Raw genomic sequence first — 24,131 nt, forward strand, 5'->3', positions numbered from 1 at the left:
TGACTTGGTTGGAATGATGAAGGTCTACAGTAGATCTATAGAAATGCCAAAATAACATAATCTCCCAGACTCATTATGGTATTCTATCTACAGTGGGGGAAAAAAGTATTTAGTCAGCCACCAATTGTGCAAGTTCTCCTACTTAAAAAGATGAGAGAGGCCTGTAATTTTCATCATAGGTACACGTCAACTATGACAGACAAATTGAGAAAAGAAAATCACATTGTAGGATTTTTAATGAATTTATTTGCAAATTATGGTGGAAAATAAGTATTTGGTCACCTACAAACAAGCAACATTTCTGGCTCTCACAGACCTGTAACTTCTTCTTTAAGAGGCTCCTCTGTCCTCCACTCGTTACCTGTATTAATGGCACCTGTTTGAACTTGTTATCAGTATAAAAGACACCTGTCCACAACCTCAAACAGTCACACTCCAAACTCCACTATGGCCAAGACCAAAGAGCTGTCAAAGGACACCAGAAACAAAATTGTAGACCTGCACCAGGCTGGGAAGACTGAATCTGCAATAGGTAAGCAGCTTGGTTTGAAGAAATCAACTGTGGGAGCAATTATTAGGAAATGGAAGACATACAAGACCACTGATAATCTCCCTCGATCTGGGGCTCCACGCAAGATCTCACCCCGTGGGGTCAAAATGATCACAAGAACGGTGAGCAAAAATCCCAGAACCACACGGGGGGACCTAGTGAATGACCTGCAGAGAGCTGGGACCAAAGTAACAAAGCCTACCATCAGTAACACACTACGCCGCCAGGGACTCAAATCCTGCAGTGACAGATGTGTCCCCCTGCTTAAGCCAGTACATGTCCAGGCCCGTCTGAAGTTTGCTAGAGTGCATTTGGATGATCCAGAAGAGGATTGGGAGAATGTCATATGGTCAGATGAAACCAAAATAGAACTTTTTGGTAAAAACTCAACTCGTCGTGTTTGGAGGACAAAGAATGCTGAGTTGCATCCAAAGAACACCATACCTACTGTGAAGCATGGGGGTGGAAACATCATGCTTTGGGGCTGTTTTTCTGCAAAGGGACCAGGACGACTGATCCGTGTAAAGGAAAGAATGAATGGGGCCATGTATCGTGAGATTTTGAGTGAAAACCTCCTTCCATCAGCAAGGGCATTGAAGATGAAACGTGGCTGGGTCTTTCAGCATGACAATGATCCCAAACACACCGCCCGGGCAACGAAGGAGTGGCTTCGTAAGAAGCATTTCAAGGTCCTGGAGTGGCCTAGCCAGTCTCCAGATCTCAACCCCATAGAAAATCTTTGGAGGGAGTTGAAAGTCAGCGACAGCCCCAAAACATCACTGCTCTAGATGAGATCTGCATGGAGGAATGGGCCAAAATACCAGCAACAGTGTGTGAAAACCTTGTGAAGACTTACAGAAAACGTTTGACCTGTGTCATTGCCAACAAAGGGTATATAACAAAGTATTGAGAAACTTTTGTTATTGACCAAATACTTATTTTCCACCATAATTTGCAAATAAATTCATTAAAAATCCTACAATGTGATTTTCTGGATTTTTTTTTTATCATTGTGTCTGTCATAGTTGACGTGTACCTATGATGAAAATTACAGGCCTCTCTCATCTTTTTAAGTGGGAGAACTTGCACAATTGGTGGCTGACTAAATACTTGTTTTCCCCACTGTACCTACCCACTCACTGAGGATGCCTTCACTGTCTGCCTGGTTTGAAATCACAGAGGCACTGTGGTCAAGGAAAGTAAAGAGAGCTTCCTCTAACCTTCCTTGACTGGGATGTGAATGGCTAGAAGTGCTCTCACCCTGACATCCTGTCAGTCTCCCAAGCTAGACATGCTATAGTGGTACAGTCTCATATGGGCTTGGTGTAGACTTGAAGTTAGACATGCCATAGTCGTATCATATGGGGTCGGTGTATGTACAGTACGCCAGCCAGCTACCGCTGAGTCTCCCAGGCAGGCAGCCCTGGGAGTTGGTGTCAGGATGTCAGGAAGCGGTGTGGCTTGGCTTTAGAGAGGGCAGCAAACCTCAGCTATGTGTCAGTCATTCCATTCATTTAATTTAATCTCCGTCCATGTACGCTTTCCTTCCTGTCTGTTTAAACACTACAGCACAATGAGGTGGTGGTGCTCTCTACCACAGCAGGCAGGCAGGCAGACAGTCAGGCAGTCAGGCAGGCAGTCAGGCAGGCAGGCAGGCAGTCAGTCAGGCAGGCAGGCAGGCAGGCAGGCAGGCAGGGATTCAGAACAGAGGCTCACTCTACTTACTGTCTAATGAGCTCAACTTCTGACCAAAGGTGTTCCAATGCTGCTGATGTTGTTGAATGGTATTCACAATACAGGTATAAAGTAAATGTGATAACAAAATAACAAAATGCTCAATTCCATCACCTTTTAAATTGTTAGGACTAATGCAAACCCTGTGAACACTGAATATTGGACCTGCTGAGTTGAAACACTGGCCATCTTTAAGAATAGGACCATACTGGCATCCTGTATAGCTTTAGAAAATACAGAGTCACATGTCCCATATAATAGTGTCTGTCTGTGTTTTACCACTGATTCCTATTTCAATTCTCACACAGAATCCAGTGTAACATAGTATGGCATGACAACCCACCCCCTCCGTTGGGTCGGTCGGTCCATGTGAAGTGCATGTGGTCAGACGTTGGCGGTGGCGTAGGCCACAAGCATCTGTCTCCCACATGGTGAGATGCTGTGTTCCTTTCTACCTTCCCTTTAGAAGCTCCTTTATCAGAACAGTGTTTAATGAGGGTGAGGTCGCTAACGACACACACTGCCTTTAACACAGTCAGCACTGGAAAAACATCTGCAGCTGTGGTGAAGGTAGGCTACTGTAGTGCTGGGGACTGCTCAGTGATCACAAGGTGAAAGGTGATTTTCACTTGCATACAGTATGATGAAGTCACTTTGTAAGGTACATCCATCAGACATTCAAGGGCAGCTCCCAATGAATAGTTTTAGACCTGTTATGGTACTGTACAACTTGCAATACCAATTGACATTTCCATATCAGATTGCAGCATTAAAAGGAGATTAGGAAATATGGCCATTCTGGCTGCTATGACAGAAGAGAGGGAAAATTGGCAGCCTTCAACAAAGAACTAGAAAATATATTTATGTCCTATAACATTTTCATGCGTGTGCACTTTTTAAAACATTTTGCTTAACAAAATTAAATAGACAAATGGACCATCACAATCCATCTGTAAATGGAAGAATGGAAGACATACTTTCAAGAATCACAGACTTTTCCTCTAATTTCATCTCTGGAACTTGTATCATGGATATGTTGGGAAGCCAACCAAGCCAAGGCAATAATCTGAGCTTGTAACCACTAAAAGAAGCACAAACTCTTGGTCTTCTTGGACCACACAGTGATAACTCATGGGTTCTTTCCCACTACATGGCGTTTCCCAACATCAATCATTACATGTGTCAAACCCCAAGCGGGTATCCAAAACAACCAGGAATAATGACTGAACTGTGGGGATAACTCTTCCCACTGAGAGAAGTAGGGCTACTGTACATCAGCACGAGATACAATACAGGACAAAGTGGTAATAACATGGTAAAACAGTATGGCAACAAGCTATAGTTACTCAAATACTTTTTTTGCCCCGGATATGAGTGGGGTCCTCAACAGTGAAGAGTAGAGTGACATATACTGGTCATGACTGGGGGATGTTTTCTCAACAGTAAAGAGGCCTCACGTACCCCACAAACTTCTCAAACCTCTCTCCCAACCTGAGGCCTCAGGCCAAGGGCACAGAAGCCTCATAAATGCCCACTGCTTGTAAATGTCTCTGAAATAGCACAAACCGTGTTGATTCTACAGCCTTTAAAACACTGAGGGTTTCCTCTGACATCATTATCTGTTTGTAGAGGCTCTGTGTTGGGAACATAATGAATGGATTAACAAAAACCAGCAAGTGACCAAATACAGGGTAAGGGACAACTTAAGGACACACCTACATGTTTACATGTAGAAATTAAAGGTGCCCTATAGTGAGAGTTTGCATCTCAGTGCTTGAGGCGTCACTACAGACCCCCTGGTTGGATTCCAGGCTGTATCACATCCGGCCGTGATTGGGAGTCCCATAGGGCGGCGCACAATTGGCCCTGCGTCGTCCGGGTTTGGCCGGTGTAGGACGTCATTGTAAATAAGCATTTGTTCTTAACTGACTTGCCTAGTTAAATAAAGGTACAATTTAAAAAAAATTGAGGGAACACTTAATCCTGTGCAATCATTCTCTAAAACACCAATCTCAACAGCTGCCAAATGACAAACTGCTGCTTCGCCTGACGTCACTTATTTTTACAGAGATGTTTAGGAGAAGACAAAGCAAACCGGCTGCATGGACTCCTTCATTCATTCACATGCAACATGTTGGTCACAATGACTTTCATCAAGGTATATGATGAACAGATCAAACCAGGATACTGTACACAGAACTAGAATGAGACATCCTATTTCTATAACTGTATATCACCTCTCTGCAGCAGTATCACAGTGCTGTCACAGCCATGTAGTCATTCATCTACACACACACAGAGCTGTGCCAAGCTATGCCCTATGACAAGCCAGACAGGCTAATTTAGGACGACACTCATCCCCCTTTCGAGTTTCCACAGTTATACTAAGTACAACTTTGTAGGACACTGTCCTTTATAACTATGTAACAGCCTGCCTTATATGCGCTAGAGAGTAAACAGAACAGACTGCCAAAGCTGCTTAACAGTGAAAACAGTCACACAGTAAATACCTCATCTGATCCCTACTTCCTCCTCTTGATCTATAATCTGCATTCATAGCCATGACATGAAGTAACTTATAACTTAACCTATCTACTAGAATCAGACTATCAACTTACAGTTCAGCAGCTCAAGAAATACTTAAGAAGAACACCGGGCTAAACAGGCTAATTACATTCATAATACAGGTTTATACAGGTCATAGCTTTAGAGGGAGTCCCTCTTATGTCTGTTTGGGACGTCTAGAGGTCCTGGGACTGGAGCGATGAGTAGCCAGTCCCAGACAGTCGGTCTCAGCCCAACCTGTGGAAAAGCAGAGAGGGTCCATAGTAAGACCATGGTATGGTTTTTAGTCTTACCTGTGACCACGGGTTCCCCTGCGCAGTCACACGCATGTGGAGGAGGCAGACAAGCAGCAGAAGAGCCAGACCTGATAGCATTCTCTCATGTGGCCAAGAACTATTGACCAGCAGCTCTCAGTCATGCATTCAGACAGGTCCAGTACAAAACGGTAGCTGCTCCTGGCTGTTTTGCCTTGCCTCTGTAGCGCAGTGAACGCCAAAACCACTACTGTGCTGATCTCTATGCACAGCCTTGTAAACTGAGCTGGAGGAGGCGTATCTGTGGAGGCTGGGGCATTTAAGAGGAAAAGTGAGGGGAGAGAGAGAGAGAGAGAGAGAGAGAGAGAGAGAGAGAGAGAGAGATAGGAGAGAGGGAGAGAGAGAGAGAGAGAGAGAGAGAGAGAGAGAGAGAGAGAGAGAGAGAGAGAGAGAGAGAGAGAAGTGAGGAGAGGAGACAAGAATGAAGTGGAACATGAAGCCTCCTACTGTGTGGGCAACAATGGACAGGTGTTGGTGAGACAACTCAACTGGATACCTTTGCTGAGCATTCTTTAGTAGGACTTGATAGAATACCATTGCATTGTAATCTAGACCACTGACAATGGAACACAGCAGACAGCCAAAGAAAAGTAACATAACAGCCCCAAATACTTTTAGGTCAAGTGGGCATTCTAACAAGGAAATAGACACACTACGGACAACATTTCATATTCTTAAACCTGGAGAAACCACAAACTCTGCAACAATATGATCCCTTTGCACTCTCTCTTATACAAGCATACTCAAGCACTTAATTGCCACGTCGCAAGGAAGGCTGGAAGTAAAAAAGCCGGAGCCAAAAAGCCTGAACTCATCATATGGTTTTCCTATTGCTGCACCATTGTTTCCACAACATTAAACCCTAATTCATCAGGACACACTGAAGTTAGGAGTGCGCTCTTCATCAGACTATGACAGTTGGTTTTCACATAAAAGTATATGACCATAGTGGGTGCATCAGGGCATTGTGGCTGTATTTGATTTGTAGACAAAGAGCATTTTTGCAGCCATGTTCACTTAACCATGAGATAATGTAATATTTTCCTATTTTAAAGCAGTATAGGGAGACCACAACAGGCACATGCAGCATACTACTGTATCCACTTCAATTCTGTATTTCAGCTGGGCTATGAGAGAGAGAGAGAGAGAGAGAGGTCTGCACTCTCCAATCTACTTCCAGCAGGCTTTTAGTGGACACACCCTCTTCCTTAGGCCACATGTGCATCTAAATCCATTACATCTCCAATTGTGTGTAAATCTTTCCCAGCGGCAAGCAAAGGCATCCAGGACAGACAAAAATACAGAAAGTTTAGAGAGTGGCGTCTCAACACCTGGACTTGGCTTGGCTTCTGCTGGCACTCTCTAGTCTTTCCCCACTCTCTCTCTCTCTCTCTCTCTCTCTCTCTCTCTCAATTCAATTCAATTTCAATTTAAGGTTGCCCTTTTCTTGTGGCAACAGGTCACAAATCTTGCTGCTGTGATGGCACACTGTGGTTTTTCACCCAGTAGATAAGGGAGTTTATCAAAATTGGGTTTGTTTTCAAATTCTTTGTGGATCTCTGTAATCTGAGGGAAATATGTGTCTCTAATATGGTCATACATTTGGCAGGAGGTTAGGAAGTGCAGCTCAGTTTCCACCTAATTTTGTGGGCAATGTGCACATAGCCTGTCTTCTCTTGAGAGCCAGGTCTGCCTACGGCTGTCTTTCTCAATAGCAAGGCTATGCTCACTGAGTCTGTACATAGTCAAAGCTTTCCTTAAGTTTGGGTCAGTCACAGTGGTCAGGTATTCTGCCACTGTGTACTCTCTGTTTAGAGCCAAATAGCATTCTAGTTTGCTCTGTTTTTTTGTTAATTCTGTCCAATGTGTCAAGTAATTCTCTTTTTGTTTTCTCATGATTTGGTTGGGTCTAATTGTGTTGTTGTCCTGGGGCTCTGTGGGGTCTGTTTGTGTCTCTCTCTCTCTCTCTCTCTCTCTCTCTCTCTCTCTCTCTCGCTCTCTCTCTCTCTCTCTCTCTCTCTCTCTCTCTCTCTCTCTCTCTCTCTCTCTCTCTCTCTCTCTCTCTCTCTCTCTCTCTCTCTCTCTCTCTCTCTCTCTCTCTCTCTCTCTCTCTCTCTCTCTCTCTCTCTCTCTCTCTCTCTCTCTCTCTCTCTCTCTCTCTCTCCCCAGAGGCAGACTGACTGACAGCCAGTGAATGAGCAGCCTCTCTGCAGCAACACATAACAGCTGCACACATGTTTACAGGGAATGTAGTGTATTGGGAAGAGAGCTTTTCAACAGCATGTCTATCTCTATAATCTCAGACACATCAGCTACTAATGCTCTCCTGATATACTGTATACTAATCTGGACAGATATTGAACAGTACCGCTTAACGCCCCGAGGCCGGCTGCTGGGACCTGCTGGATCAGACAGACTGAAAAGTAAAGCATGTCCTGGTTCTGGTTGGAGTTGTGTTTCCTTCAACATATGGGTCAGGTCAGCAGCCTTGGCTCCCAATGTCTCCTACCCACACACATCCACACACACCAGAGACATGCACTAGCCTACAGCATCAGGTGGTCTCACCATTACTGTACGGTATTCATACAATGAGTGTATTCATGTTTGCTTCCCATTTACTGTCATATTTCCATAATGTCTTAAAGTACGATGTAAGCATGACTTGGACAATTTTTTTTACATCCTGGTGATTCGAGCAGACATTTTCAAAAACTATTCTCTAACGAAACACTACTCTGGATTTCAATTCAATCTGTCTTATATTTAATTTTTTTAATCTACATATTACCATACATTTCAACCCAAAACCCAAACATTAACTGCATGTACATTAAAAAGACCTATTGGAGTTGACTGTGTCAGGAAGACCACAGTTCGAAGATCGAGCAGTAGAGCAGAATGAGAGAAAAAATGAGATTTTTGTGCATCTGGGATACATATTAGCTGCAGCAAGGCCAGGCATGTAGGTCCCTTGATTGTTTCCTTCGAGCAATGTCTTTGACTAAGGAAGGCAGAGAGAGTGGGTTGCTAATGAATAAAACAGTGAGAGTGTTAGGATAATGAGGGGTGTGGTGGAGGTGAGGTTAGGGATCGGGGAACATAGCTGCGATCACTATTGATTATTTGGCCTGTTTGGCTCATAAAGCCAGCTGTCTGTGAATAACAGGGTCATCCTGTGGGGAGGACAGGGGTATGGAGATCCACGGTATGCTACATTATCACTGGAGGTACATTGTGGGGCATGGGACTGTGACTGACTGACTGATAGAGAGATGCATCCCAAATGGCACCCTATTCCCTTTATAGTGCACTACTTTTGACCAGAGACCATAGGGATATATAGGTAATAGGGTACCATTTGGGATATAAGCTCTGTGGGAAAACTGATCCTGGTTGTATGCTGGTTCTTTCCTGCTTGACACACCTGCTAATAGTCTGATGGTAATGAAGTTGTTAGGAGACAAAGATAAGGTGATCATTTATGACCAGGTTGACCTCAGGGGGCAGCCCACCTGCAGCACTGATGACACTTAGACACGACAAGTACGTACCAATGCACTTACCCCCTTTTTCCACACACATGCGGCACACACAAACACATGCACGCTCAAACATGCACTTGCACTGTTGTGTGCGCTCACACACACGCACACACACTGAATCTCCCTCTCAAATGACCATAAATTCCTGCCATTCAGCGAACCTTGACCACTCATTGAATAGCCTTCAGATGAAACTAACTTGAAGCTTCAAATCCATTCAACTAGCTCTTCAATTGACATTGACAACCACCCAGACAACAGCCAATCCAATCACTGTCAACAGCAGTCAGTCAGTGTGTGTGGCTGCTGACTGAATGTATAGAATAACACTGTATGACCCTATAGAGTCCCCTCATAAATCTGTTCCCCTCTCAGGTATGGCTGCACTATGGCCCATAACCACACAGAAAACTATAATATTACTTAGGCTATGGTATAGTGAACAACAATCACCACAGGATACCAGGTAAACCAATCACTAGAGGAGTTCACCATCCTTGGTCAGTCTCCCAGAAAACGTAAAAAGAGAGTTTGATTTTTTCTATTGACTCATAAACGAAGACTGTTGAGAGAGTGGTAGTATATAACCTGCCCTGTACTGTACTGTTAAAGATACTGTTTCAGTCCAAAGTGACAGTTTAGCACTCGTTTGAACCTGGCAGAGGAAGCAACAGCAGTCAGAGAGTCTTTAACACTACCTTGGCTGTGTTCTGTTCTGCTCCACTACCTGTCCCCAGAGGTTCAGGCCTATCTTGCACTCCTGTATGGCTTGTTCAAGCTCAGTGGAGCTGACAGCTCCCATAGTACAAAGGAGCCATATATTTCAGCTGATCACCAGGGGCAGGAGATGAGCATGGAGGTCCGGGGGCCGCGAAGGCCGTAGAGACCAGGGGATGTTTCACACTGTGGAGAAGCCTGGACAGACAGCCTGCGTCTCTATTAGAAAGCCAGGGCCTCACGAGTGGCGCAGCGGTCTAAGGCACTGCATTGACTTCGGTCGTCAGTTGAACAGTGTTTCCTCCGACACATTGGTGCAGCTAGTGGGTGTTAAGAAGCGCAGTTTGGCGGGTCATGTTTCGGAGGATGCATGGCTCGACCTTCGCCTCTCCCGAGGCCGTTGGGGAGTTGCAGTGATGAGACAAGATCGAAATTGGGGAGAAAAAGGGGGTAAAATACACAAAAAAATTAAATAAATAAGAAAGTCAAGCCAGACCATCGTACAGCCAAGCCAGACCGTCACAGACAGTAAGCAGTCAGCAAATGGATTAGTCCAAATGGTTCGGCCCTTTGTTGGAGATACATGTAAATTACCGTATTATTTATGTCAAAATTGAATCATGATGGAAATATCAAATATACATAATTTTGTACAGTGTACTGTGTTTAGAGTAAATAGTCTATCTAACTTTATCCACCAGACAAAGCATCAAACAGGGAAAACATCTCAGACTTCAGGGACACAGAGCAAAAATGCATTTATTGTATTCAGAGGAAATTAGTCTTCCTACTAAATGTAAAAAATAGGAGGTGGAGACCGGAACTAACAGAGTGTTGGAAATGCATCAAATGTGGGTCCTATTGAAAGCAGACACTTTCTGTTCACAGTGTGAAGGATTTAACGTGCCCCTCTTCAGAGGGTCAAAGGCTCCCCTGTCTCGAGACACACCCTTTATGAGCTCTGTGCTCAACCCCTAAGGATTGGTCAGCAGAAGTCTGACCCACAGATCTAGCCGGCACATTACAGGCCAGTCACCCGGGACTAAACAGGTGGACCAGGGCTGAACGGGACCAGGGAGGCTGAGAGGACACACTTACGGGAGAATCCTAACTTCTGCTTAAATCAAATGTTCACTTAGTCTCCCATTGACATCAATGCATGACTAAAATGTGATTTAAGTGGAAGTTAGGTTTCGCCCCTTCAACTATCATCTCCTTCTCATCCTGGAAGCCTAAACCATATACTGTACAGTAACACCTCTACTTTAACATGCATGGCATTCTCCAGTGAAAGAACGAGCTACATGCTATATTTCACTGATTCACACGTTGTCTGTCCTATTGGGAATTATTTACAGCATGTATACTAACTCGCCCAATCACTGACTGTTGTTGTTTTGGTAATCAGTGGCTGTATTGGAGGGGAGAGTGATTTCAACTCTTTTCTAAGTATATAACCAGCTTCTCAGGCTCCATCTCAGTGTGCTTTATTCTATAGCTAGAAGACTCCTGATATCTCCAAGAGTGTTAAGTATAATTTCTGTCTTTATCTGCTGTTGTCTAGTACTGTCTTTTTGCTAGCTAGGGCCATCTACTTTAAGTGCTGCCTGTCTTCCCAGTAGCCTACTTGGTGTGTGAACTGCTGACTGCTCATAACTTGCAGATGATTGTTGACATATCAACCAGGATTAAGGGGCAGGGCAATTTGTGACTGTTGTTGTTTTGGTAATCAATGGCTATATTGGCAGGGGAGTGGTTTCTCCTTTCCTAGGCAATCAGCAATTAGTACAGAGAGATGTGCTTTTCACCTTTGCAAGGCAATTAGCAATTAGTATTAGTACTTCAGTCTCCCCTGTTTTCTCAGTTGCAGCTGTAAGCGGCGGTCGTGTAAGCGGCGTTTGTGTCAGCGGCGGTCTCGTCGCAAAACTAAGGCTGTCGCCGAAACAAAGACGGTTCTGCCGAGTTGTTGTGCCGAGTTGTTCGACAAAGGAAAGAGAGGAAGGCTCCACACCACTAGGCTCACTTGAGTATCTTACCTAGTTATTTTCAGATTATCTCATTTTGCTCTTGCTTTGGCAACTATGTAAGTCCCTTGAGTTTTTGGCCCTGACGGAGACTTGCATCACCCCAGAGAACACTGCTACTCCAGCTGCTCTCTCTTCATCTGACTACTTTTCTCTCATAGTCCAAGAGCATCTAGTCGTCGCGATGGTGGCACAGGGCTAAACATTTCTTCTAAGTGGAGATGTTCTCTTTTCTCCCTCTCTCACGTGTTCATCACCTCATTTGAATTCCATGCTGTCACTGTCACTTGTCCACTCAAGCTTAACGTTGTTGTCATCTATCACCAACCAGATACCCTTGGAGAGTTCCTGAATGAGCTTGACACCTTGATAAACTCATTTCCTGAGGATGGCTCACCGCTCTTCATACCTGGTGACTTCAACCTCCCGACGTCTGCCTTCGATTCATTTCTCTCTTCCTCTTCTTGCCTCTTTTGACCTTACCCTTTCCCAGTCCCCTCCTACTCATAAGGCAGGAAATACGCTTGACCCCATCTTTACTAGAGGCTGTTTGCCTACTAATCTCACTGCAACCCCTCTCCAGGTCTCTGATCACTACTTTGTTTCCTTTTCTGTCTCCCTGTCCTCCAACCCTAGCCATTCAGCCCCTACTTCACTCTCTCTCTCCCACTATTCTCTCCTCTTCTATTCTATCATCTCTCCCTTCAGCTAAATCATTCTCCCTCCTGTATCCGGATTCTGCCTCTTTGACCCTACATTCCTCCCGTTCCACATCCTATGACTTGCACTGTCCCCGTTCCTCCCGGCTGGCTCAGCCCTCCCCTCCTGTTCCGTGACTCATTGACAGCTTATAGAACAAGGCTGCGGGCAGCTGAGCGAAAATAGAGGAAAACGACATGTCCGGACAACCTATCGTCCTTTCACTCCCTCCTTTCTACCTTCTCTTCCTCTGTATCTGCTGCTAAAGCCACTTTCTATCACTCTAAATGTCAAGCTTCTGCCTCTAACCCTAGGAAACTATTTTCCACTATCTCCTCCCTCCTTAATCCTCCACCACCTCCACCTCCCTCCGGACGACTTTGTCAACCACTTTGAAAAGAAGGTTGACGAAATCCGCTTCTCATTCCGTTAGCCTATTGAGTCCACTGGTCCCAATCACACAGAACTACCCTATGCCTTGACCTCTTTCTACCCTCTCTCCAGATGAAATCCCGACAACCTGCCCGCTCGACTCCATCCCCTCCTCCCTTCTCCAGACCATCTCTGGAGACCTCCCATTCTTCATTTCCCTCATCCCTGACCACTGGCTGCGTCCCCTCTGACTTCAAAATGTCCCGAGTCACTCCCATCCTAAAGAAACCAACACTCGACTCCTCTGTCCTTTCTTTCTTTTCTTTCCAAAACACTTGAGCGTGCGGTCTCTGACCAACTCTATCGCTCTCTCAGAACTATCTTCTTGACCCTAACCAGTCAGGCTTCAAGACGTGTCACTCAACCATTACTGCTCTTCTCTGTGTCATGGAGGCTCTCCGCACTTCCAAAGCTGACTCGCTCTCCTCTGTTCTCATCCTCCTAGATCTATCCGCTGCCTTCGACACCGTGAACCATCAGATCCTCTTCGCCACCTCTCAGGGCTGGGTGTCTCAGGTTCTACACACTCTTGGATTGCATCCTACCTGGCAGGCCACTCCTACCAGGTGACGTGGAGAGGATCTGTGTCTACACCACGTATTCTCACTACTGGTGTCCCCCAGGGTTCGCTTCCAGACCCTTTCCTCTTCTCTCTATACACCAAGTCACTCGGCTCCGTCATATCCTCACATGGTTTCTCCTATCATTGCTATGCGGATGACACTCAATGACTTTTCTCCTTCCCCACTTCTGACACCCAGGTGGCGACACGCATCTCTGCATGCCTTGCAGATATCTTAGCTTGAATGTCAACCCACCACCTCAAGCTCAACCTTGACAAGACGGAGCTGCTCTTCCTCCCGGGGAAGGCCTGCCCGTTCAAAGACCTCTTCATCAAGGTTGACAACTCCACTGTGTCCCCCTCCCAGAGCGCAAGTAACCTTGGCGTGACCCTGGACAACACCGTGTCGTTTTCTGCAAACCTCAAAGCAATGACTCGCACATGCAGGTTCATGCTCTACAACATCCATAGAGTATGACCCTACCTCACACAGGAAGCGGCGCAGGTCCTAATCCAGGCCATCTGGACTACTGCAACTCATTGTTGGCTGGTCTCGCCGCTTGTGCCATCAAACCCCTGCAACTTATCCAGAACGCTGCAGCCCAGCTGGTGTTCAACCTTCCCAAGTTCTCCCATATCACACCGCTTCTCCACACACTCCACTGGCTTTCAGTCAAAGCTCGCATCTACTACAAGATAATGGTACTTGCCTACGGAGCAGCAAGAGGAACTGCCTCTTCCTACCTTCAGGCTATGCTCAAACCCTACAACCCGAGCAATCTGTTCTTGCCACCTCTGGTCTCTTGGCCCTCCCTGCCCTACGAGAGGGCAGGGCAGCTCCCGCTCAGTCCAGTCCAAGCTCTTCTCTGTCCTGGCACCTCAATGGTGGAACCAGCTTCCCCCTGAAGCTAGGACAGCAGAGTCCCTACCCATTTTCTGAAAACATTTGAAAACCTACCTCTTCAAAGAGTATCTTAAATAATTCCACAGCATCCCCACTCGCAGCCCCTCCTCAATTTTTTTCAATAATATATATATTTAAAAAAATATGTAAATTAAAAAAGCCCTTCGTGAACCAACACTCGCACTTGACTTTTTCCCCCCTTACTAGCTCTGACTTTGCTGATAGCTACTTTATTGAGGAAAAATGTACTTACTATGTCTGAGATGTGGTTGTCCCACCTAGCTATTTTAAGATGAATGCACTAACTGGATTAGAGCATCTGCTAAATGACTAAAATGTCAATGTAAATGTAAGACCAGGCTCTGTTGACTAAAGTCCCTCTTCATACCCAGAAAATGGTGGATAATATGCTGGGGCCTGCAGCTGGGGCCTGTCGTGAGAGAGACAGTGTTGTGATCTCTCCACCAGTCTGTGCCAGCCGTATTTCAGAACCTCTCATCCCCCTTTTAACAAGTCAGTCGCTCCCCGCGCGGGGAATGCCTAAAACAGATGCAGCTGTCTGTTGGTCGGTGGAGGAGTTGTTGCAGGGAGCGAGGGGAGGCTTGGCTGTGTTAGGGTGAGCCTGGCAGAGAGGGATGCAGAGGGATGCAGAGGGATGCAGGCCAGCCACAGCAGCACTGTGGTGGGGAGGAGAGGGAGCCACAGCCACTGCAACGGCCAGGCAGCCAGGCAGCCAGGCAGCCAGGCAGCCAAGCTCCTGACCCAGGACCCAGGGCAGGGCGGACCCATAGACTCACACAGGAACACAACCTGGCCTCTCACACATAATGAGAGTGAGATATGGAACAGAGACAGAGCACTGGCAAAGACACCAGTGGAGGATCTGGATCAGCAGAGCTGACTTCGACAGCGAAGACAAGGATCTGGGGAAGAGACCGCTGAATTACAGTAGTAGGAGTCTATGGTTTTACCCTGTCAGCACTGGGACCTGTGTTAGCATGTTGAAACCACACTATTTTCAGCCTTTAAGAGGTCATTTTACCCTTATACTCTCCTGGCTTGAAACCATACGGTACTATTGACACTTCTTTATGAATATATTTACAGGGAAATGTTTCTTTAACTAGTGTAAAGAAAGTTTAAAGGCAGGAATAGGAGGATCATCTGCTATGTAAAGGGTATAGGGCCTAGGCTAGCACGCTATCCTCAGTGTTAAATAAAAACACAGTAAATGTAAAATAAAAAGAGAGGTCTAACATGTGTGAAAGTCTTGACCAGAATGACCAACAGTGGATGTTGAGGCTTTGGGGGGGGGTTCATTAAGTTACCGTTACAGTGGCCGGGGTAAAAGCCTTCTCTCCTAATTATCCACAGAGCACTCAGAACACACCCTCCAGCTATTGAGGTGGAATAATACAACACTCCAGCCAGGATATATTTCCCCCCATCTTCAGCCCCAACATCACCCGCCAGCAGAAAAGTGTGTGATCAGAGATTGCCCTTTAAAAATACACACACCCTTCTCAAGTGCACTTCCTTGGCATATAAAGAGAAAGAGCAGCTCAGTGGAATTCCAGCCATCAAAGGAGCTTTATTTTAGCATCCATCTGAAATGTGTAACCACATTCAACGTTTTCTATGGCTCAAATCTGGGTAAAACCTGGATCGAGTATGAGGCGCACTGTATTCAGTGACAAGGTCCAAGCCTTTCACATTAAGTTCATGATTCATAGGTAGGGCTCTGTCTTTCCACTGTTAAGAGACAAAGGGGTATCCTAAAGAGACCTCGTTTAGCCTCTATGCATCGGTCAAACACAGTTTACAGTGCACACTACACTACTACTATTGTAATCACTCTCATGATGAAGGCTCTTTATGAAGACATAAATCTGTTAACAAGTAGAGATATCCTGACTATAATATAAGTAGGAAAATGTAATAGCCCTCTACAGAGGACAGGCTTTTCCTCGTTGTGTTATACAGAGGGGAGAAACAGCACCTGAAATAACTAATTTCTTGGTAGGTAGAGTCAGTAGCACATGCGCTGAGGATCATGACAAGTTCGAACAGTTCTGACCTAATTTCTCTCTTCAAGGAAAATACAGGAAGCCATAGAAGAAGCCACAAAGTTTTTCAGCAGCCATCTTTGTCAGTAATATTGATGAAAAGAGCAGCTTCCAGCTCCTTCTCTCTGTTTTTTGCTTACGCTTTGTTTCCTTGTCAAAGACCCCAAATAACTAATTTGTCACTTTACAATACCTATAGAGATATCCCTACACTCTATGTAAGATTTTCCTCTACTCTATGTAGAAATACCACACCAATTCAACCAGAGTAGACAGTAGCATATGGATACCGTGTCCAGTAACAAAAGTGGTAGGTTAGGGCTACTGAAGCCAACAGACAAGAAGGGTGGATTTGAGGATTTGTGCCATGGATCTGAGTGAGATGTGTGTGAGCCCTGTGGAATTTAAGGCATCCCAGGGAAAGCATAAACTAAAGCACCCGTGTAGAGAGAATAACTTATTAGTGTTCTCAATCTGCTAAAGTAATATATGTAATACATCTATGCCATTTAACAGAGCCTTTTATCCAAAGCAACTTATAGTCATACGTGCATACAATGTTACATATGGGTGGCCCCGGGAATCAAACCCACCATCCTGGCGTTGCAAGTGCCATGCTCTAACAACTGAGCTAAAGGGACTGTGGTAGTAGAATATGGTTTACTACTCTCTCACTGACAGAGATAGATGTCTCTCTAGCTCTGAGAATACCTCCATGCCGGATGGTTCTAGTGCTGCTATGAAACCTGGCACCATTCCGTAAATGTTCTTACGAGCCGTAGGAGATCACAGTGGGCCACATGCCAAGAGCCATTCAATGTCATTCATTTCACTATTTATGTTGTGCTATCTAATCAAGTGTGTAGTGCGATTCCACAGTTATGTTGAGCTTTTTAACCAAGAGTTCAGTGCATATAACCCAGTTCCACAGCACTGAGGCGGCTCATTGGAGCCAAGGCAGCACAGCTTTAGGTAGACCAATCTTAAAGGAAAGCAAGATTCTGACCACAAAGAAAACACAGAACACTGACCAACTGTTTAGCCAACTGAGCTCTCTTACATTCAGGATGCAGCCTGCCTGTCTCACAGTAAGCACAGGGACTTAATAGGGACAAATACAAGCAGGCTAACTGACATTTGTAACCTATGACTACTGCTGGATATCTGCCAAATCCTTTTTTCATACTATCTAGGGCCATTTTGAAGAAAGAAGATGTTCCGTTTTTCTGACATTCTCTAATATTCTGAGACTCAACTCACTACCTGACTAACAGTATGAGTTCTGAGACATGGACCTACAGGAAATGTCACCGTGTTTATTGAGCTATAAGTTCTGACTGATATATCATCAAAGTGGGTCAGGAACATGACCCACAGGTATGCAGGGACATCTTAGGTCAGAGGTCAGATTGAGAGCTAGGTTGTTTATCATGTTATGGGATGGACCACACAAAACGCATGTGTTTAGCCCGACTAATAGAAAGAGTAGTGGATCATTATTTATTTATTCAACCTGTATTTAGCCAGGTAAATCATTGAGAACAAATGATCTACTGCAATAATACAGGGATTGTCACTGAGCCTAATTTAGGTCCAACCTGTCTGTGTCTACAGTGTGTCTTTAGGCTTGGGCCTTCAGGACTGTAGAGCTATAAGGGTATGAGTGGGCAGGATGCCAAGCTCTCCAGGAGCTGCAGTGGGAAACTCTACTTATCTATTGGTGTGTGTGTGGTACACATAAATAAACACACATACACTCAGAAATCACCCCACACACTCACAGACACCCTGAGCTTATAAACACAGTAACACAGAGTTCAGCACACAGTGCAGGACAGGTCTGCTTTCCGTAGAGCAGAACCACATGAAACAGACAAGGCCTGGCAGAAACAGACCTGGGCTCTACTCTATGCAACATGTCTATAGGCTACATCTGATTGAGCTCAAAGTGAATGCAGCCATAACCCTCTGCAGACACCTTGCGAAATAAGAGTCAAAGTTTAACCATACAAAGTAAAGAGATGCCTGCTGCAAACTGACTCTAGCTCCACACAGAGGGCAGAATAAATAGAGCCTTAGGTTACAGTTACAGTGGGAGATTTGATTTTATTGTACGCAAGCAAAAAGGGCCAAGGCAGGAAAAGCAGATGTTACTGTGTCTATGTCATCAGTCTGCTTTGGTCTCCCCAATATAATTTATGACAGCATCTCACTGCTACTATGGGATGTGCCCTGACCTGCTGAATACATTCCCTAGGTGAGTATACACAGAAATCAGGCCTCAATACGTTCCCTAGCAGTGAGAGAGAGTAAAGAATGGCCCCTGGTTGATTTAGCTCCAAATTTGTAGCAGATGGCGAAGTTACTGTCGGAAGTACTAAACCACTGTCGGAAATGCCTAGGCTTTCTGGGTAAGTGGTGTTGACGTTGGCGTCGGTTCAAATCCTGGGTCCGCCATTGACAGAGATGGACTGTGTTATACACAGGTAAACCTACTGGGCAACTGACTGCAGTGCAGTACAGTAGAGTATAAGCTACAGTACAGTAGAGTACAATACAGTAGAGTACATTACAGTAGAGTACAGTACAGTACAGTCCAGTATAGTACAGTAGAGTACAGTACAGTGGAGTACAGTATAAGCTACAGTGCAGACTACAGTCGATACCACAACAGTATAAGCTTCAGTACATTCCAGTACAGTATAGTAGAGTACAGTAATGTACAGTCCAGTACAGTCCAGTCCAGTGCAGCCTACAGTCCATACCACAACAGTATAAGCTTCAGTACAGTGCAGTACAGTATAGTAGAGTACAGTACCGTGCAGTCTGCAGTCCATAGCACACCCACAGACCACAGCCCAGCTGCATGAATACTGAGTGGGATCCCACCACGGCCACATAAAAGCAGACCACTCCCTCCATGGGGTCAGCTAGTCACTACACTGCCCAGAGATATATGGGCTGGAGGGCTGGAGGTCTTGTGAGAACACTGGCCCCTGTGATAAATCACAATTTCACTGGTTTTAAAAGTGGAAATTACTCATAGCTAATATGAGATCAGAAGGACTCTTTATCTTGATTAAATCTTAATATAGTAAAGATCTCAGCTGGATTACAGTGCATGGGGGGAAAAAAGTGGTTGAAAGCGCTGCAAATTGGGTTGAAGGGAGACTCAGAGGCAAGCACAAGTTCCTAGAGCGCAACTTGGAAAGGGTTCACTCAGAATTATGGCTTAAAATCACATTGGAAAAACATCTCTAAGAGTTAAATCCTGAATGAAATAAGAAGTAAAATGTATCCAGCAGCACACTGGACGCATAGCCAGTCAATAGCACTTACAGGTTTACACAGGGACTTATGTCTCTCCAAGTTCTGGCCACAGGTGTGGTTTAGAGATGCATATAAAAATCAAGTCAAGGGAACAAATATGTCCGTCATGATCCTTCATTGAGATCCCAGATCCTGGACTCAGAACCCAGTCAACTCAGTCACCCCAACCTGACCTCTGTTTCACTCCTAATGGACAGATAACAGTGTTATATTCTGCTGCCCTCTGCTGGTTATGTATAACTGATAAAATGTATTTAAGAAAATGTACTGTCTCTTGCATTTGGATGCAGTTGATCTTGAGAACTTTATTGGGGCCGTGGTTGTTTGTGTTTGAAGGTTTGTGTGGAATGATGTCAACATTTCATCTCAATGAATTAAACTTAGATTTTATTTTCTCTGATTCCATCCATCCTGTCACTGTTCTGTTCTATTCTGAGTGGTTTGGGAGGAGTCCACGGGCCTGGCCAGGCCACTGGTAAATGAGTTAAGTGTCCTACCTGACACCTCCCCTCCACACAGATGGAAGTCTCATTCTGGCCACACGGCGTCCCATCGATGACCCTGTCCGACTGACGCACGTAGAAGCGGAAACCGATCGCGCGACAGTTGAGCTCACAATGGTGGTCCTCAGAAACTGAGACAGAGGAGACACAGAAAGGAATTATTTGATGTGGTTTAATAGTACAAAACATTATCTCTCTCTGGTAGGGTGCCTGGCAGGGCTGTAAATGTAAATTGTTCAATGTAGGTGGACAAACTGGGTAGACTGCTGCATTAGAATTGTGGCGTGGTGCAGTAATTGTTGTTTTCTTCCATTGAGCCATGCTGCCATCTAGCAACTGATGCGAAGAGTGGACTAAATCCTGGCACGTCCTTGCAATTACCCTGTGATTATCAGTGATGAGTAAATCAATGTTTGCTGTGTGCCTTCTACAGTAATGCTGTGTGGTGAAAGGTAATGCCAAGCAACAACTAGGGATTCAAGGAAAGCTAACCAAATTCCTAATAAATCCAAGGGATCAAGGGAAGTTAACAGGTTCTTTGCTCCTCTCTGGTGATCCATTAGTGCCAAATAGAACCACAGATCTCTGGGTGGTGTCTCTTGTGTGGGAGGGAGGCAGATGCCCTCCAGACCTGGAAACGACTGGGAGTTGGCAGTCAGTGGGGTGAATGTAACGTCAGGTTTGTAATCCACCTGCACTGGGACTTCACTCAGATGTTTTGTGCATTAGCCAATGAGGTTACAAGGACAGCTATTGCTAAAAGTGTTGTAATTGCATGTTCATGTGTTTGAGATAGGTATCAAGCAAACTTGACATCAACTAAAGTGAAGTTATTTTAGCTTTAATCTAGTCATACGTCTGTAGTAAATGCAATTCACTCCAACAGAGAGAAGAAAAACATAAAATGTTCATTAGTGTCCTAAAAGTAATGATCTATCCTTGAGGTGTTTTGACTGTTGCTTGGATACTTAAGACACCTAGATCCAGTATGAAAATGTATGCACTCACTAACTGTAAGTCGCTCTGGATAAGAGCGTCTGCTAAATGACTAAAAATGTAAATGTAAAAATCTCCAAGCTCTCTGGCAGCTCAATAAGACCTGGACATTCATCAAAATGGCAGAGACAGGTGACATAGTATGGTGCTTACATCACCTCACAGCTTGGATAATATTGTCCAACACCAAGGCAATATGAAAAACATGACGAGACCCACCCATACCTTCATTGAAAGGCTCCCACTCGTACAGTCGACCCATGAAGGGATGGCTGTTGTAGGAAGAACACTGCACCGCTCTGATGTGTCTACTGGCTGGAGGACAGGCCTGGACAGACATATAGACAGATAGAAATAGAGTGAATATGTGTCCCCCGGCCTACTAAGTTCAGACATGGCCACATTCTCCCCCAAGGTAAATTCCAGTCTACGATCACGAACATCTCCACTATATCTGTCTCAACAGACCTCATCTTTACTAGCCTCCATTTTTTACCCTTCATGATTCATTTTGCTGTTTAGCTGTGGGTAACAGTGAGGGATTAATTCATAAATGATCATAAGTGATGACAACAATCACTTCTACAGTGGGGAGAACAAGTATTTGATACACTGCCGATTTTGCAGGTTTTCCTACTTACAAAGCATGTAGAGGTCTGTAATTTTTATCATAAGTACACTTCAACTGTGAGAGACGGAATCTAAAACAAAAATCCAGAAAATCACATTGTATGATTTTAAAGTAATTAATTAGCATTTTATTGCATGACATAAGTATTTGATACATCAGAAAAGCAGAACTTAATATTTGGTACAGAAACCTTTGTTTGCAATTACAGAGATCATACGTTTCCTGTAGGTCTTGACCAGGTTTGCACACACTGCAGCAGGGATTTTGGCCCACTCCTCCATACAGACCTTCTCCAGATCCTTCAGGTTTCGGGGCTGTCGCTGGGCAATACGGACTTTCAGCTCCCTCCAAAGATTTTCTATTGGTTTCAGGTCTGGAGACTGGCTAGGCCACTCCAGGACCTTGAGATGCTTCTTACGGAGCCACTCCTTAGTTGCCCTGGCTGTGTGTTTTGGGTCGTTGTCATGCTGGAAGACCCAGCCACGACCCATCTTCAATGCTCTTACTGAGGGAAGGAGGTTGTTGGCCAAGATCTCGCGATACATGGCCCCATCCATCCTCCCCTCAATACGGTGCAGTCGTCCTGTCCCCTTTGCAGAAAAGCATCCCCAAAGAATGATGTTTCCCGCTCCATGCTTCACGGTTGGGATGGTGTTCTTGGGGTTGTACTCATCCTTCTTCTTCCTCCAAACACGGCGAATGGAGTTTAGACCAAAAAGCTCTATTTTTGTCTCATCAGACCACATGACCTTCTCCCATTCCTCCTCTGGATCATCCAGATGGTCATTGGCTAACTTTAGACGGGCCTGGACATGTGCTGGCTTGAGCAGGGGGACCTTGCGTGCGCTGCAGGATTTTAATCCATGACGGCGTAGTGTGTTACTAATGGTTTTCTTTGAGACTGTGGTCCCAGCTCTCTTCAGGTCATTGACCAGGTCCTGCCGTGTAGTTCTGGGCTGATCCCTCACCTTCCTCATGATCATTGATGACACACGAGGTGAGATCTTGCATGGAGCCCCAGACCGAGGGTGATTGACCGTCATCTTGAACTTCTTCCATTTTCTAATAATTGCGCCAACAGTTGTTGCCTTCTCACCAAGCTGCTTGCCTATTGTCCTGTAGCCCATCCTAGCCTTGTGCAGGTCTACAATTTTATCCCTGATGTCCTTACACAGCTCTCTTGTCTTGGCCATTGTGGAGAGGTTGGAGTCTGTTTGATTGAGTGTGTGGACAGGTGTCTTTTATACAGGTAACGAGTTCAAACAGGTGCAGTTAATACAGGTAATGAGTGGAGAACAGGAGGGCTTCTTAAAGAAAAACTAACAGGTCTGTGAGAGCCGGAATTCTTACTGGTTGGTAGGTGATCAAATACTTATGTCATGCAATAAAATGCAAATTAATTATTAAAAAATCATACAATGTGATTTTCTGGATTTTTGTTTTAGATTCCGTCTCTCACAGTTGAAGTGTACCTATGATAAAAATTACAGACCTCTACATGCTTTGTAAGTAGGAAAACCTGCAAAGTCGGCAGTGTATCAAATACTTGTTCTCCCCACTGTACATGATAAATAGCCACCTCCTGGCTAAGCCGTTCTTACATTGGTGTTGCAAATCTTGTACTGGTTGTGCTCTCCCACACAGGAGGAGGTGGACAGGGGGTTGTAGGGCCGTCCAAAGGGTTGCTGAGCTGCTGAGGCCCGGCTGGGTGAGTGTTGCTGCTCCTGCCTAGGTTGGTGCCCCTGGCTGGGCTGGTAGAGTGAGGAGGACCAGGGTGGGTTAGAATTAGAGTTAGACCTGGGCTGGGGGGCTAGGTTAGGGTTTGAGTTAGGGTTAGGGTTAACCCTGGGCTGGGAGGCTGGGGGCTGGTGATGGACTGGGCTGTAGCTGTGGAGATGTGGGTTGCTGTAAGGTGGACGGTAGGGGTTTGGCCTGTGGCCTCCGTGCCTGGTGGCTGACGGGCTGGGGTCAGAGAGCGGGGAGCGTCTCTGTCTGTGGGAGCGACCAGTTCCTGTCTCTGTCCCAGTCCCAGACGTCTGGCCTGTGTCTGTCTGGAGAGACACAACGTAAGGCATCCTCCCATAGCCATACTTCCCTGGAATGATGGGACTGTCACTGCCCCTCCTGAAAACACACACACACACACACACACATGGGTAAAGGGGGAAATTGTCTGTGTAAAATGGCCTCCACTTACGGCACTTGTTTACATTCAAAATGTGTTGACTGGACTATCAAAGACTGTCAAACAAAATGTCAAAGACAAACATCACAAGTGCAAATTACTTCTGAGAAGCGGATGGATATTAGTGGCAGCAAGCAAGCGCCGAGCGGAGACCGCTTTTGTTTGGCGGCTTGGATTCCTACGTCAACAGCCCCCCATTACTCAACTGTCAGCTCTATTTATTTAAAACCTTTTTAACTCAAGCACACAGGAAGGAGGCCACAAACCCGCCAAGCACAAGCCGAGCCATTGACTCCATCCATAAAAGAATAGCTTTACACTGAAGGGGAGTCCAAATGGACCTTGGGGTGGGCTGGAGCTCCACAGAGACACTT

At 45.3% G+C, this 24,131-nt stretch overlaps 1 protein-coding gene across 1 annotated transcript in view; it reads right to left on the reverse strand.

Moving 5' to 3' along the window:
- The window catches only part of LOC311128540 (thrombospondin type-1 domain-containing protein 4-like), a gene marked incomplete at both ends in the record, with an annotated part of 40,670 nt that overhangs the window by 14,166 nt on the left and 2,373 nt on the right, over window positions 1–24,131 (reverse strand). The window contains 3 exons of the mRNA XM_084160731.1: window positions 19,940–20,076; window positions 21,167–21,269; window positions 23,174–23,696. Of these exons, the coding sequence (XP_084016857.1) occupies window positions 19,940–20,076; window positions 21,167–21,269; window positions 23,174–23,696 (763 nt within the window). The remainder of the gene's footprint in view (window positions 1–19,939; window positions 20,077–21,166; window positions 21,270–23,173; window positions 23,697–24,131) is intronic.

Source organism: Coregonus lavaretus (genome assembly GCF_964263955.1).
Source record: "Coregonus lavaretus genome assembly, chromosome: 4".
Classification (NCBI taxonomy): Eukaryota; Metazoa; Chordata; class Actinopteri; order Salmoniformes; family Salmonidae; genus Coregonus; species Coregonus lavaretus.